The sequence below is a fragment of the Rana temporaria genome, chromosome 3, assembly GCF_905171775.1.
Source record: "Rana temporaria chromosome 3, aRanTem1.1, whole genome shotgun sequence".
Taxonomy (NCBI): Eukaryota; Metazoa; Chordata; class Amphibia; order Anura; family Ranidae; genus Rana; species Rana temporaria.
The window spans coordinates 410488780-410506291 of record NC_053491.1 but is presented as its reverse complement, the minus strand read 5'-3'; the positions used below and the strand labels follow the sequence as shown (position 1 = coordinate 410506291).

The 17512-nt window shown below is 44.1% G+C and overlaps 1 protein-coding gene across 3 annotated transcripts in view; it reads left to right on the top strand.

Annotated features, from left to right (window-relative positions):
- The window catches only part of OGDH (oxoglutarate dehydrogenase), a 94460-nt gene that overhangs the window by 24987 nt on the left and 51961 nt on the right, over positions 1-17512 (top strand). For 2 of the 3 annotated variants that reach the window (XM_040346036.1, XM_040346035.1), the window contains exons 3-4: positions 14458-14646; positions 16387-16489. In XM_040346036.1, coding sequence (XP_040201970.1) covers positions 14458-14646; positions 16387-16489 — 292 coding nt within the window. Of the gene's footprint in view, positions 1-14457; positions 14647-16028; positions 16123-16386; positions 16490-17512 lie in introns of all 3 variants that reach the window. The other variant, XM_040346037.1, reaches the window with a different exon arrangement.

Genomic DNA, 17512 nt, shown 5'->3' with positions numbered 1-17512 from the left:
AAAAAAAAAAACGGCAGACATTCATTGGTCTGTCTGACCGAAGCCAGCTGAGCATGCTAGAAAACCAGCAGCCAGTTGACCGACTTCCGATCAGTGATCTCAGCCAATAGCAGAGAACGCTGATCGGAGTGTTCTGGCGGGGTGTCTGTCCCCCGTCAGAACTTAACAGCTCAGTCGAGCGCAAAGTGAGTACAGCGGCTCTGACCGGAGCTGGCAGTTTTTTTTTTTGTTTGTTTTGTTTTTGCTCAACCCAGCGAAAAAAAATGAATAGTGTGTACCAGGCTTTACTATAATTTCACTGCACACTGTGAGCTTCTTAAGATGTACTTCAGTATATTGCAGGAAGTCAGAGGATGCCTCATTTACTGGCTGACTTACACCCAGGATCATCTAACCCCAGCCTGGTGCTCCCTGGCCTGTCCCTTTTTATTCATTTGAATTTATTTATTTTAATCGGCAAGCATTAACCTAGAGCAGTCTGCGTAGGATCATCCACTCCTCCAGGCTGACATCACTCCTCAAATGTTGATATTTGCATAACTTCTCCCAGAAGCCAGCCCACTGCTTGCTTTAAACATGAGTGCTCCTAAGGCCTCTTGCACACGGTACTGATGTTTGAGCTAGGGTTGTCCCGATACCACTTTTTTAAGACCGAGTACAAGTACCGATACTTTTTTTCCAAGTACTCGCCGATACCGAGTACCGATATTTTTTTTTTTAATCTCATGTGACAGCGGCACATGTGTCAGTAGTTTTTTTTTTTTTTATCTTTAACAAATAGTTTTTAATTTTTTAACAATTTTTATTTGATTTATAATGCGTTCTTTTTTTTGGGGGGGGGGTGTACCGTGTCAGTGCTGACATTTAATACTAGGACACTTACCTCTCCTGGAGTCCAGCGATGTCGGCAGCAGAAGATGAGCAATCGCTCGTCACTCTGCTGCCCCCACCGCCATCCTCGGTAAGGGAATCAGGAAGTGAAGCGTTGTGGCTTTACTGCCTGATTCCCTACTGCGCATGCACGAGACGCGGTGCGCCGTCCTCGCTGGTCCCCTGCTGTGTCCTGGGAGCTGTGTGTTTCCCAGAACACAACGTGGGGGGGGGGGGCGAAAAGTGACGCACTACCCGCAGTGTGCTCCCGGAAGTGGGTGCAAATACCTGTCTTAGACAGGTATCTGCACCTCCCTCCCCTCTCAAAGGTGCCAAATGTGACACGGGAGGGGGGGAGGGTTCTGATGAGCGGAAGTTCCACTTTAGGGTGGAGCTCCGCTTTAAAGTGATTGCAAAGTCTCATTTTTTTTTTATTATTATTAACCACTTCCCTACCGGCCCATAGTAAAATGACGTCCACAAAGAACCTCTGCCGTTCAGAGTGGACGTCATATGACATCCTGGGCTTTCCGGGTGGATATCTGAATGATGCCTGCAGCTAGAGGCATCATTCAGATATCCTTCTCTTGTGCCGGCGATTCTGCACAACGTAAGAACGATCATAGCGGCGGTTCCCCCCCCTCCCGCCGCCATCCGGTGCTTCTCCGGAGAACGAATCGTCTGGCGCTCGCAGGAAGCATAGAGATGACTGGTGACCAGATGGTCACCAGTCATCTCTATGACCGTCGGAGGACCCGGGCGCGATGTGATGACGTCACGCCCGGGTCCCCGTAAGTAAACAAAGCCGCGATTGCGGCTGCTAAGCAACCACAAGCATGAGATCGGTGAATTTTTTTTCACCGATTTCATGCTTTCTAGCCTGGAGGAGAGATGTGGGGTCTTATTGACCCCGCATCTCTCCATAAAGAGTACCTGTCACACACATTCCTATTACAAGGGATGTTTACATTCCTTGTAATAGGAATAAAAGTGATCAAAAAAAATAAAAAATTAAAAAAAAAGTGTAAAAAAAGAAATAAATATATATAAAAAAAAAGAGAAATACAATTTATTTTTTTAACGCCCCTGTCCCCGGTAGCTTGCGCGCAGAAGCGAACGCACACGCAAGTCCCGCCGACATATGTAAACGCCGTTTAAACCACATATGTGAGGTATCGCCGCGTGCGTTAGAGTGCCAGCAACAATTCTAGCACTAGATCTCCTCTGTAAATCTAAACTGGTAACCTGTAAAAAATTTCAAATCGTTGCCTATGGAGATTTTTAAGTACCGAAGTTTGGCGCCATTCCACGAGTGTGCGCAATTTTAAAGCGTGACATGTTAGGTATCTATTTACTCGGTGTAACATCATATTTCATATTTTACAAAAAAATTGGGCTAACTTTACTGTTTTTTAATTTTTTTAATTCATGAAACAATTTTTTTCCAAAAAAAAGGCGTTTGAAAAATTATTGCGCAAATACCGTGCAAGATAAAAGGTTTCAATGACCGTCGTTTTATTCCCTAGGGTGTCTGCTAAAAAAACATATATAATGTTTGGGGGTTCTGCGTAATTTTCTAGCAAAAAAATTATGATTTGTACATGTAGGAGAGAAGTGCCAGAATAGGCCTGGTATGGAAGTGTGTATAACTGCCCTGTATGGAAGAGGTTAAAAACAACAACCATGTTATACTTACCTGCTCTGTTGTAGTGGATTTGCACAGAGCAGCCCCGGACTTTCCTCTTCTCGTGTCACTTTTCGGCTCTCCTGGCCCCTCCCTCCTGTTGTGTGCCTTGCTGTGGGGTTGGCCGAGACATTCCTACAACAGCGCTGGAGCTAGAGGGACCTCAGATAAGTATTAAGGGGATGAGGGGGGGGGGGACTGCTGCACACAGAAGGCTTTTTATCTTAAAGGAGTTCTCTGACCTAAAACTTTTAACCCCCGCTGTGCCCGGGCTGTAAAAATATACAAAATAAACTGTCACTTACCTGCCTACGATCCCCCGTTGTTCCGATATCGCCGTCCCGTTCTCCGGTCCCGGGCCCCTTCCGCTTCCTGTGTGTCGGTGACTCATAGTGCGCTCAGCCTATCAGCGGCCGCAGCAATGTCCCGTCGCGGCCGCTGATAGGCTGAGCGCACTATGAGTCACCGACACACAGGAAGCGGAAGAGACCGGGACCGGAGAACGGGACGGCGATATCGGAACAACGGGGGATCGTAGGCAGGTAAGTGAAAGTTTATTTTGTATATTTTTACAGCCCGGGCACAGCGGGGGTTAAAAGTTTTAGGTCAGAGAACTCCTTTAATGCATTAAGATAAAAAAACACCTGCCTTTTATAAACCCTTTTTTAAAGGCTTGGAAAGCCTTGAGGGCCGGTTCCCACTGCTGCGATGCGGGAACCCTGCAAATCCACTGCGGGTTTCTCATGTTTCCCGGCGGCAGTTCACACTGCCCTATGCGAACCGCTGGGAGTGTCGGTTAAAAGTTAATGACGCCCCCAAATCAGTTTGCATATTAAGTTTGCAAACTCGGACAGGAGCGATCCGATTCTGCTGCGAACAAAAATGGTCCTGTGCGAGTTCGTGCAAATTCAACCATACGATTTGTATGGCTGTAATCACATTGCACGGACAGCGCATGTGATTTGCACTGCAGTGCGGCGTGAATCGCATCCAAACTCTGACATCGCAGCAGTGTGAACCGGCCCTTAGAAACGTCTTGAGTAAATTCGCTGATTAAAGCGTGACACCATGAGTCTACAATTTCAAACTTTTTCACAATATTCTATTTTTCTGAGATACAGAATTTGGGGTTTTCACTAGCTGTAAGCTATAATCATCAAAATTAAAGGAAAAAAACGCTTGAAATATATCACTCTGTGTGTAATGAATCTGTATACTATATGAGTTTCACTTGTTGAATTGCTGAAATTAACTTTTTCATCATATTTCAATTTTTTGAGATGCACAGGTATAAGCAGAATAAAGTTTAAGGGGTAGATTCATAAAAACTTACGACGGCGTATCAGTAGATACGCCGTCGTAAGTCCGAATCCCCGCCGTCGTATATTTAAGTGTATTCTCAAACTGAGATACGCTTAAATATTGCTAAGATACGACCGGCGTAAGTCTCTTATGCCGTCGTATCTTAACTGCATATTTACGCTGGCCGCTAGGGGCATGTACGCTGATTTACGCCTAGAATATGTAAATCAGCTAGATACGCCTATTCACGAACGTACGCCCGGCCGTCGCAGTACAGATACGCTGTTTACCTAAGGGGTTTTCAGGCGTAAAGATAAACCACCAAAAACATGGCGCAGCCAATGTTAAGTATGGACGTCTGAACCGCGTTGAATTTTTCGAATTTTACGTCGTTTGCGTAACTCGTCCGTGAATGGGGCTGGCCGTAATTTACGTTCACGTCGAAAGCATGACGATTTGCCGACGTCATTTGGAGCATGCGCACTGGGATACGTCCACGGACGGTGCATGCGCCGTTTGATCGAAACGTCATTTACATGGGGTCACAGTTAATATACATAAAACACGCCCACAGCTTCAACATTTGAATTAGGCAGGCTTACGCCGGCCCTAATACGCTACGCCAGTAACTTCGGCGTCAAAATCTTTGAAAACATCAAACTAGCCTCTCAAAGTTACGGCGGCGTAGCGTATAGGAGATACGCTACGCCCGCCTAAAGGTACGTGAATCTACCCCTAAATTGCCAAAAGAACACGCTACGCAACTCTCAGTTTTAGCTTTGTAGCGGTTGTTCAAGAACGAGAGATAAATCTCAGATGGTTGCTGGACTGCGCGTGGCCCGGTAGCTGGTGTCCCCGGTAGCTGGTGTCGTGGTTGTGCCTTTGGTTCATCTGAGAACACTGGAAGTCCTCCTGCTGGCTCAGTCTGCACGGAGGGTTAGAAGTCACTCAGTACAGGCCAGTTCTTGCTGGAATAAATAGCACGTCATCCATGGCTGGCACAGATCCAGTCTGAACAGGGAAAGACACTTCCAAGAGGGGTTGGGTCATTGGTTTTATCATGCAGCTGTTAACCATTTGCTTTATTCTGTTCTTACTGCTGGGGGAAGCCTGTAAAAGTGGGGGGAAATGTATTAAAGGGGGGACATTGACCATAGCATCTGCTTTTATCCTTCAACCTGCACTAGTGGTTGGAATCTGGTTACTGTGGGCAATGCCTATCCTTCTTTTATTCTAGTATTTATAAATTTAAATGTAAAATGTAACCATTTAACCTTGCTGACCAAACTGATTGGCACCATGCTGTTTATGAGCAGATATGTAAGGGCTCATTTACTCTATCTGTTGGTGGGAAGTAAAACCATGCAGGAATGATATCTCATGCCGTGTTCGAAGGGCACTACCGCCCGCAATGGGGCCTCGCTTTAACCACCCACAATGGAGTGAGATAGTGTGGCATTTAGGGGTTAAAACTTTACTGCCTGTAAAATGCCTCGAACAAGCGATCTGAGTGTGGATTGCTTTTCAGAGGGGCAACAGTCTTTTCCACTAGTAAAAGATCCCCCTAATGGCCAATTCATTTTTCGGTTACCTGGTTTATTTGTATATATTTGTCATGTTCTTTCCCTGCCTTTCCATCCCATTTTTTTTCCTGTTTTAATATAATGTTTTTAACACTGCAAATTGGCGGCAAGTCACTAGATGTTTTCAGTGGACAGATACAGTGTTTTTTATTTTCTTCATTAGCCTAAACGATGTTGATAGTAATAACTGTACTGTTATAAGTGGACATGTTTTGTTTTAAGCTTTGTTTCAAGTGCAGTAACCCAAAATAACAACGCACAATGAATCTTTTGCTGATCATACATTGGTAAGCTGGAACCTAATTTGCTGCAGTTTGCGCATAGACGTTGCACCGAATTAGTTCAGTTCTAAGGCTGGGTCCACACTGTGTGCGGCACGGCTCGCAGCAGGGGGTCCGGTACGCCCCTGTCCTCCTTTTCAAGGGCGAATTGGGTACAAAGTTTTGCCAGAATTTGGACCTGAAACAAAGCCAAAGGAGCACAGGACCCTTCTGCAGTGCGTTCCGCAGCTGCCCCGGCATATTTGTTTTCATTCTATGAGGAATCTTGTACCATCATTGTGGCCATATATCCAATCTAATCCTGAGGAACTGGAGGTATCATGAGGTTTAGATGTAACCATCTGGGTCTCGGCACCGAATACTAGGATATTGTTTGTAGGCCTTTCTGACTCCGTAATAGAGCCATCGATTCTGATAAGAGTCCTTCAAACTACTGGTGATGGCCTACGTGGTGAATATAGAAGCTTTGGTGGATGTCACTTTTGACAGTTTTTTTATCTATGCACATGTAATGTGGTTTATATTATTAGCGTTGCAGAATTTTGTTTATTTTGTTGAATGCAGTGTAGTGTGTCTGACTGTCTCTGCCAGTGGCTTTCTTTTGTATATGCCAGAACGTTTTCCATTGTTTTTTTTTTTTATGATCCCCCGGAGAAGTGTTTATTTCAGTGATTTCCACCTTCCAGGGGCATTGGCCATGTATGGTATATTCATTGGTCCAAGCTGCACCAATGTATCCTATATACTCGAGTATAAGCCGACCTGAATATAAGCCGAGGACCTAATTTTACCACAAAAAACTGGGAAAACATATTGACTCGAGTATAAGCCTAGGGTGAGAATGCAGCAGCTACTGTAAGCGGTAAAGAGGGTCAACAATGCCCATTGCAACCTCACTGTGCCCATTGCAGTCTCACTGTGCCATACCTCACTGTGCCCATTGCAGTCTCACTGCCATACCTCACTGTGCCCATTGCAGTCTCACTGTGCCTAAGTATCTAAATTCTTGACAGGCGTTCATTTTTTCAAAAGTCACAGCTTCCTCCTGGCGTTCCATGATAGGCATTTGACACTGTGTTTCGCCTATCACGGAGGTCCTCTCATCCTCGGACTCCGTTTCCCAGCAGACACTGTTCAGTGTTCCCGCCAATCACAGACGTCCTCTTGTCCGAGGATGAAAGAATGTCCGTGATTGGCAGAACACTGAACACAGTGTCAAGAATTCAGGTACACTGACACGAGTATAAGCCGAGGGGGGTATTTTCAGCCCTAAAAAAAGGGCTGAAAAACTCGACTTATGCTCGAGTATATACAGTAAAAATATACCATACCTGGAATTCATCTTTAAGACCCCGAAATCAGACATGCACCATTTTTTGTTTTTTTACAGCGCTGCGTTGTGCTGCGTTGCTTCATCTGTTGTCCACTACTGTACAGTATTTTAGATGTACACGGTGTATGCATTGCGGTAATGTACCGTAAAGCATGCATTTTTACTGTATTTCATAATGCCTCTATCTGAATGGATCCTAAATCCACCCACCATCAATTTCTCCATTTTGAGTGTCAGATTGGAGTAGGTGTCATCCTCTTCTAGGTTTCAATGGATTCAAGGACTCCCTTGTGGAGAGATTTGAGAAGAGGCCATCTGTGAATTCCATTTTTAAGAAAACCATGCTGCTCTGGATAAAGAGTTTTTCTTTGTCCTTGTAGGTGACTGCTATGAAAGCACAGCTGATCACTGTATCATAAAGGAATAATTTGCACAACTCTGCCCATTACCCTACAATGAAGAAACTGACCTAATTTGTAATAAGAGTTCCATAATATACAGATATAAAATGAATGGGGTTTATACTCTTTAACTGACTGCTATCTAAAAGCGTCCTTTGAAATGTAACCAGACAGTGTAGGTCTGTGCCTGAAGGTCACGACACAAACGAGCTATATACGCTGTTCCTGCGTTCCTTGCCCACAGATCTTGTTATCTGTGACGTTTTAGCATGAACAGGTTCCAGAATAGAGATAGTCTGGAGTGACAGTCACGTGTGTTTGACATGAGTGTGCATACGTGTGTCTGGAGAATGGAGATTGATCCTCCCACTACGGCACATGTAACCGAGCAATAGCTTTGTGTTTTGTTCATAAATATATGTTACCTGAAACTAATGCATTTCTGGGAAATGTCCTTCAAATTCAAAAGGTCATTTTATTATTTTTGGAAGGATAATAGTACACAATATAGGCTATTATACCAGTATCTGGTATTTTCATTGTCCTGCAATGGCCATGGATATTATATTGTACCTGGTGGCGGGTTTATGGAAAAATCTGGGGGGGGGGGGGGTGTGCAGGAAATCACATGTAGCTGCATGTTAGTGAATGAAAGGACACAGTGTCCCCAGTGTCTCAATGTCACTCGGCAACACCAAGCAGAGCCACAATAGAAGCGGAAGTGCTTATGTAACCCTTTCTAGGTGTAGTATTAGCTGTAGTTGTGCTTGGTATTGCTGTTTTATTCCTGGGCGTTAGTTGGTTAAGATGTGTAATCATTCATGATTAAACTAACTGTAATTACAGTCCTAGTGCGTCTGAATTCTTCACCCCTTTAGATACGCCCATCCCCCCCGTGCGCTTTCTCGTGACTTACCAGGATTCTTAAAATAGTCTGGACTCATGGTAGTGGTAGTAGGGAATTCACTCTTTAGACGACCTCTGGTCTTTAATGTGACATTGTAATCAGGGTGTTAGTATTTATAGACTGGCCTGTCAGCAGATTCATGAAATTGCATGTGTATTGTAGACCTTGGGGGGCCTAAACATGTCTGTTGCTTACTACTCTCACTTGGGGCATATAAACCTTGTGCAGTTAGAGATGACCCTTTTCACCCTGCAATTGCATTGAATTGTTTGCAATGATAACTGCATGTGTAGTGCACATTCATGGGGTCATCAATCCACCCTGCACCACACACATTATTTTGTAGGCTGCAGCCAGTATAATGTCATCATCTCCGTTAGCGATATTTTGGAACCTTTTCGACAGATAAGTAGATATTAAAAGCACAATTGAAACCAAATAAATAATCGATTCCTCCCAGTACACATGTCTCAATATCTTCAAAGCTGCTACTATATCAAATAAAGATACTACACACGGGTCCTAATCTGTGTTGAATGGCAAGAGATTGTTGCAATAATGACAGTTCCTGTTACCACACCTTGTGACAGACCACCCAATGGGTAACGACTCACCAGACCCCAGCAAAAGCCTGCCTTCTATGATAATATCTCTTATCTTGCGGTCTGTTAAAAGTCAAACTTCATCTATATCAACTCGCCACCATAAAAGACACGCTCACGTGATCGATCTGTACAGATGTGATTGTGCTTCTCAACGCGGGTACTGCCTGGTTTGTTTCAACAAAAGGGTGGTGAGAGTTACGCTCGCAGTCTGATGTTATTAGAGGGAATTGCATGCTTTTGTATGCCTTTATCTTTGTAAGTGCAATGTATTCAATTTTTGTTATGGCTTTAACTTATAACAATATCACGCTATGCGAGTGTCTCTTTCATGGTGGCGAGTTGATAAAGATGAAGAGTGTGACATTCAACAGACCGCAAGATAAGCGTCATTACCGTAGAAAGCTCTGCTTTTTCTGCGATCTGGTGAGTTGATACCCATTGGGGGGGTTTGTCACAAGGTGTGGTGACAGAAACATTCATTATTGCAACAATCTCTTGCCATTCAATCCAGATTGGAAACAGGCTCACAGATTTTATAATCGTGGTGTGTCAAAGAAGGACTTTTATATGTTGATCTGAATGTTGACCAATTAGCACTGCTAATGTTTGTATTTGTGTAGCACTACTTCAGGTAGTTTTTCAGGTTACCGACTGACAGGTGACCAGCCTCTCAGTGTCCAGTTACCTTGATCCCCGATGGTTTGTCTAGACCCTATTGGATCGCCAGCCTCTCATTGGCTCTCCTCAGATGGACTCCCCACCGAACAGCTTCCTCACTTGGGATCTTTCAAAATTGGGAACCCAGTCGACTACTGGGCTCCCTGCCACAGCTTAAATGTTCCGGATCAACATGGTCCTGGAACCAGGAACACCACGTGGCACGCGCACCCCGGCCTGGAAGGCCATTACGCCGGGGCACCGTGATTCGGTCACCCTAAAGGTGGGTGCCACACTCGAAGAAGAAGACGACCCAGACCAATGGCGGCTGTTCCATAAATACCCTCCCCCAGCATGCACAGCGAGGGAAAAACCCCTCCGGATAGGCCGCTGGGAAAGAGCACCCAAACCTCGACTCCACTGCTGCCACCTATCGCCCTGTGGTGAGAACGGCACCCCAGAGACAGAATGAGCCCACAGCACAGCCAAGCTGAAACAGAGACCCAACTTTGAACATAATAATTGGATCAGAGTCAGTTAACACTCTGATTCCCCTCTAAATTTAACTAGCACCGGTACTTGGAAGTAACCAGGCGCTACATTTGCTTTTAGGAAGTTCAAACATATGTGTGAAGTAAGTAGATCCGATCATGGTATAAATTTTCTGTTCAGTAATGTGTCTTCCCTGTGTGACTGAAGTCTGACACCACCACGGTGATCTGTCACTGCAGGGATCACTATTCACTCAAGGAGTTGTACATTTTCCATACAGGCCTGTTATTTACTTGTGGTGAACACACCCAGGCAGAACAAGCAGCATTCTTGTGTGCTTACTGCAGTCAAAATGATCAGCTTGCTTTGGAGCGTCAAAGTTCTTGTGACCAGCACAAAGCCAAGGAAGACATTTTGAGGATATGACGTGTTGGAAAACCTTCAGCCTTCTTACACTGAACTAACAGCCCAGCATTCATCTGCTAGAGGGCATTTGCACAGTGCCTGTATGGCCCACCACCCTTTACATCCACATAGTGTAATTAAAGCGGTTGTATAGTCCCATAAACAATTTATTTTTCCTCCTGTAAGGCAAAAGGCATAATGAACTAGTATGCACCGCATACTAGCTCATTATGAAATACTTACCTTAGAACGAGGCGTCGGTAACTCACCTGGTCCACGCCACGGTAGCCGACATGTTGCCTCTGCGTGTCTTCCGGGTATCGTGGCACCAGCGATGTGAGTGGCTGTAGCCGCGATGTCACTCCCGCACATGCACGTGGGAGGTTCTTTCCGGAAAGGTCCGGCGTCTGCCGCGCCTTCAGCTGAGAATCCCCTATGCGCATGCGCCGCTGCAGTCAGCGGCTCATTGCAAGGGGAATATCTCCATAAAGGTATAGGAGATATTTTTTTTACCTACAGGTAAGCCTTATTATAAAAGTTCCAAAAATGACTATAAAACCACTTTAAGTCCGTTTATGGCTTTTTGTTTTAGGTTGCCACATACCAGCAGAAAGTTAAGAGACTTGTGGAATTGCAAGTTCTGTAACACCAATAGGCAGGAAGGAGTGGTCCAAGGTGGAGATTGCAGAATTAAAAGATTTACAGTAGGGGGAGATGAATCACCATGCCATGCATTATTTTAAAAGAAAAGCGATTCTATATATGTAACAACTAGGTACTTGAAAGAGATGTATGGGTTTTCCTTTTTTTTTTTTTTTCTTATTTTTTTTTTTTTCCATAAGATTCGTACATAGGTGGAAGCAGCATCTGTCCTCCGGTGCCTCTAAGACTGAGAACTGAGCGATTGATTAGCGCTGATTGCTCGGTTCTCACTGCTCCATGAGCAGAGAGCTGGTGACTGTCAGTCTGCTGAAAACAGGTCACAGGAGTGCACACTTGTTATCCACAGGAGAAGTATAACCAAACAAGCTTGTTGGTTGAATCTGTATCTTTATGACCGTCGGAGGCAGGGGCGCGACGTTATGACGTCACGTCTGGGCCACGGTTGTAAAGACGCGATCACGGCTGGAAAGCATGGGATCGTTTAATTATTTTTATTTTTTTGATCTCGTGCTTTTCAGCCTGGAGGAGAGATGTGGGATCTTATAGATATACATCTCTCCATAAAGGGGACCTGTCCTGCACTATTCCTATTACAAGGGATGTTTACATTCCTTGTAATAGGAATAAAATTGATCAAAAAAAAATAATTAAAGAGAAAGTGTAAAAATAAAGTAAAATAATAACAATTTAAAGTGCACAGAAGCGAACACACACGTAAGTTCCGCACACATATGTAAACGCTATTCCAACCACACATGTGAGGTATCCCCGTGTGTTTTAGAGCGTGAACAACAATTCCATGAGTGTGCCCACTTTTAAAGCGTGACATGTTGGCTATCTATTTATTCGGCATAACGTCATCTTTCACATTATACAAAAAAAATTTGGATAACTTTACTGTTTTGATTTTTTTTAATTCATGAAACATTTTTTTCCCTAAAAAAGGCGTTTGAAAAATTGTTGCGCAAATACGATGCAACATAAAAAGTTGCAACGGCTGCCATTTTATTCCCTAGGGCAGTGATGGGGAACCTTGGCACCCCAGATGTTTTGGAACTACATTTTCCATGATGCTCATGCACGCTGCAGAGTACACAAGCATCATGGGAAATGTAGTTCCAAAACATCTGGGGTGCCAAGGTTCTCCATCACTGCCCTATGGTGTCTACTAAAAACATAAATGTTTATTTATTTTCAAAATAGGTTCCTTTAAGCTAGTGCATTGTTGGTTCACTTACCTTTTCCTTCAATTTCCCTTGTAATTTTTTTTTTCTTTGTCTACATTTCTCACTTCCTGTTCCTCCTCAATAAGCTGTTCTGGCTGACTAACCTCCAGCCAGAACGGCTCGGATAATGGGGGCAAGCTTATGGAGGAGGAATAGGAAGTGAGAAATTCAGACAAAGAAAAAAAAAAAATTTAGCAGGGAAATTGAAGGAAAAGGTAGGTGAACCAATAAAGCACTAGCTTAAAGCGGAGGTTCACCCATAGCTTACACATTTTCCCCTTAGATTAATGCTCGTTTTGTCTAGGGGAATCGGCTATTTGTTTTAAAATATGTGCAGTACTTACCCGTTTTCGAGATGCATCTTCTCCGTCGCTTCCGGGTATGGGCTGCGGGACTGGGCGTTCCTTCTTGATTGACAGTCTTCCGACAGGCTTCCGACGGTCGCATCCATCGCGTCGCGATTTTCCGAAAGAAGCCGAACGTCGGTGCGCAGGCGCAGTATAGAGCCGCACCGACGTTCGGCTTCTTTCGGCTACGAGTGACGTGATGGATGCGACCGTCGGAAGCCTCTCGGAAGACTGTCAATCAAGAAGGAACGCCCGCTCCCGAAGACCCATACCCGGAAGCGACGGAAGAAGATGCATCTCGAAAACGGGTAAGTACGGATCATATTTTAAAACAACTAGCCGATTCCCCTAGACAAAACGAGCAGGAATCTAAGGGGAAAATAGAAAAAAAAAAAGCAATTGGGTGAACTCCCGCTTTAAAGGAACCCATTTAGAAAATAAAAACAAACCTTTACAACCCCTTTTAGTAATGGAAATGGTTAATTGGAGCCAGGCTGGCCCAATTCTAAAGTCAAATGCAAGCTGGAATTCTGCTTTAAGTTTTAGTAATGGAATCCTGATACAGTGATGTGATGTCGGGTGGAGTAGGTTTTGTTTTGCTTTTATTAGCTGTCTTGGGGAGGGGACTCGAGATATGCTAGAACTCTATGTTCCCAAACAGAACAGGAAATGGTATTCTGCTGACTTGCTCGCCGCAAAGTCCTGCCTGGGCAAAAGTCTGATCTTTACTTGCTGAAAATACAAATCATGAGAGAATATTTGGTAAAAACAATGAGGTAAGGGGCTAGCCCTGTAATGTATCGAGTTACAGCTGACTGCATTAAAGAGATTCCTAGTCACGCCATTCAGTAATCTGATTAAAACAAGTGGAAAGTAACCTGCAGTGTCCTTCATTGCCTTGCAACAGTTGGTTTTAGTTTTCCCAGTTGTGCATAGTACCCCATTGTGTGATGGTATATAAACCATGCCGTTTTTCTATAGCTCTGCCTCTGGCTTTCTCCATGCTAGCAGTGTATGAATGGAGTGTGCAGCAGTTCTAAGGCTAGGTTCACACTATTGCGGGTCCAGGACAGCGCACACATTCCCGCACCCGAAACGCATTGCTATTTGTGCAGGGTGACATTAATTCCTAAAGGCACCCCTGCATATTGGAGAACACAGCGCGTTTTTGGGTGCATGAACCCACACACTGCTTTCTGTAGTGCAGCTGCATCTTAGAAAAGGTGCAGCGACCTTTTCCCTGCATTTTCCAAAAGTACAGCAGTCCATATAAATGTGACACACACAAAATGCAATTGTGTGAGCCTGAACTAAGGCAGGCCATAGACCAGTGGTTCTCAACTCCTGTCCTTAGGGCCCACTAACAGGCCAGATTTTAAGTATTACCTTGGGGAGATGCAGACTAGAATACTGCAATCACTGAGCAGCAAATGATCTCGCCTGTGATGTATTTCAGTTATCTTGCAAACCTGGCCTGTTAGTGGGTCCTGAGGACAGGAGTTGAGAAACCACTGTCATAGACGATGCAAACTTCTTTGCATGATTCCCCCATCAACATAAGCATATTATTTGCAAGCTCCTACCTAAAGTGACTGATAGTATACTTGTTTTCCTTCAAAGATTTGGGGGCCATTTTGTCCCTGTGCTGTTATGTACATGTTGTTCTAATGCCGGCTTACACTTATCTGTCATGTTTTGCAGTCTTGGGACATCTTCTTCCGAAATGCCAATGCCGGTGCTGCACCTGGAACCGCTTATCAGAGCCCCCCACCACTTGGTACCAGCCTGTCTGCACTGACCCAAGCACAGTCATTAGTTAAGGGTCAGCCAAATATCGAGAAGCTAGTGGAAGATCATCTGGCTGTGCAATCCCTCATCCGTGCTTACCAGGTATGTCTTCAGCCCCTTCTCTGGCTCTCGCACATTCTGTATTTCATTTATACCTTGAACTAGAATAGCCATTAAAGGAGACCTCCGGAGAGTAGGGTGAAACTGAAACATATGGGACTAACTTCATAGGTTACCCCAACCTGTTCCCCAAAAAGTCTCCCAGCTAGCACTACATCTTTCAAACCTTAGTGATACAGTACATTTTCTTGTGTGTATCAGAATTCCCTACAGATATCCGAATTACAGCATTAAGGACCCAAAGGCAAGTTCGATATGTAATTAAGCAGAACCCCAGGCAAAGAGCTAAATGCATATTTGAAAAAGTCTAAATGTAATAAAGTGACACTAAAGGCCCACTTAAAAAAATAAAATAACAAACATGTCATACTTGCCTCCACTGTGCAGTTTGTTTTGCACAGAGTGGTCCTGATCCTCCTCTTCTGGGGTTCCACTGCGGCTCTCGTGGCTCCTCCCCACAATAGCTAACCCCCTTTGGGAAGCTTTCTCCCGAGGGGATTACCTTGCGGGTGCGCTTCCGTGTCATACAATCAGCGTCCATATCCGCCGAGTGTATGACTCAGGCCCCGGTGGCCACGTAATTGGATCTTATTGACGGCAGCGGGAGCCAATGGCTGTGCTGCTATCAATCTATCCACTTTCATAGCCAAATAGACCCTTTGAATTATGTATAGACATGCAAGTACTGTACTGTATATGGTAATGGATGTATTATCTACATAAGGAAATTGATGCTCACTTTGCTCAGTGACTCATTACCCTCATGTAAGATGTGCTTAAAGCAGCCCATACACAGAGTGAATTTCTTTCCAGCAACCTGTGGTTTACTTGATTTCCCTATCAACAAAATCAGTGTTGACAGGGAATCCCTCTTGCCAAGCCATTGTATTCTCCAAGTGGGGGGAAGCCGTCTCCACTGGGAGAAGCCGTCCTTGATCGGAGAAGGCAGTGATTATTGCTAGCGGCTGTACAAGCTGTTAGCGACAATCGCATGTAAAATTGACAAGCTGGTTGATCAATTGATCAACTTGGTACATTCAGCCCGCCCATACATGGTTCGAATCTGTGCCAGTCTGAGATTGGAACAGTCTATGGCCGGCTTAGAAATTACCCCCACGGCCAAAGCATTAAAGAATCCATAAATAAATATATGTTGTTGAAATCGTCACTTTCTATTAACTGTGCGAGCATTGTGCCTCATGTAAAAACTGGAGAGGTGGGGAAAGTTGGTGAAGTCCTTATCAAACAATCTCATTTGTTAGCTGTTAATTGGATACTATGGGAAACCTTTCTTTCCTTACTTCCCCAGTTTTGTTGTGGGGGGAGGGGAGGTATCATTAACCAATTTGTGTCATTGCTTCCAGGTAAGGGGTCACCACGTTGCAAAACTTGACCCTCTCGGAATTAGCACTGTTAATTTTGATGACGCTCCAGTTATTGTCGGTCCTCCGAATGTTGGTGAGGATTCCTGTACTAAATTTGTAACTTTTTTTTTTTTCTTCTCTGCTTTCCCTTCTTTTTTTTTTCTCCCCCTTTTTGTTTTGTATTTATTTTACGTGGTGCCACTGTATTTCCTCTGCCCTCTGGCTCTTCCATCATCTCATTTATTTTACTCCATTCTTCCCAACCTACCTGACCTCTTACTGTTTCTTGTCCTTGTCCTGCTTTTTTTTTCTCCTCTTCCCTTCCACAACCCTCTTCTGGCACCTTTCCTCTATATAGATCCGTGGGCACCATGTTGCCCAGCTTGACCCACTTGGCATTCTGGATGCAGATCTGGACTCCTGTGTGCCAGCTGATATTATCACGTCCTCAGACAAACTCGGTGAGGGCCAATAGCTCTGCTAGAATGGTCACTGCTTTTGCGCTTCCCTCTCACCCCCACCATGTATGTCTCCCCCCCCCCTCCCCCCGCTCAACAGAATTGTAGGTGCTGCAGAGTTTACAACTAACAGCTGAATTCCTCCTGGGCAGAAAATATACAGATCTAGTAATTCTCCTATGCTGCTTCTTTTAGCACCAGGCACTTCTACACCTGCTTCATACAGAATGGATCAAGGCAAATCCTTTTTCCATATATGAGTACTTATGGGTAGGTGGCACAATCTTCAGTATATGGACCTTACTGCTCACTTGACAGGGGACATACAGCATATCCATATACAGCTTAATAGAGAACTAGACTAAAAAACATGCAAACAAAATTTTAAAAACATCAACTTTTTTATTTTTAATCAATAATATGTATACAAATCCCTAAAAAACCTGCTAAAAAGATTAGTATCTCCATATAGTGAGGCAGTCCTATATATTGTGTTTTATCTGAAAAAAATATCTTCATTCAAATTCAGAAGAATAAGATCTTTTGTTCCATATGTGCACAAGTTTATATATGCAGTTCTGTATAATTTGCAAACCGGGAGAAATCCGTCAACTTTGAAAATATCTCTTCACTGGCTGAAAATTTATATTGGAATTTGATAAGAGTCCTGTATATCTATGTCACAAAAATCTGCCAGTTGTATCTATATATTGTGAGTATTGCTCTTTGTTGTTCCGTAAATTATTCAAAGTTCACAAGTCGAAGTAGTATCTCCACATAAAGGACTTTATCCACAAATATTGGGTATCTACGTTGACAACTCTTTAATGAACTTTGATCATGTAGGTTAACCCCTTGCTGCCATCTGTACACATATATGCGGCCTCACTGAAGTGGGTCATGTGTACATGTGTTTGTACTGGGATCACGCTGCTAGTACTAATGAACTGAAATCGGGAATCCTGGTTCCCAATCACCTAATCACTGTGATGATCTCTGATTGGCTACTACGATGATCAGCCCCTG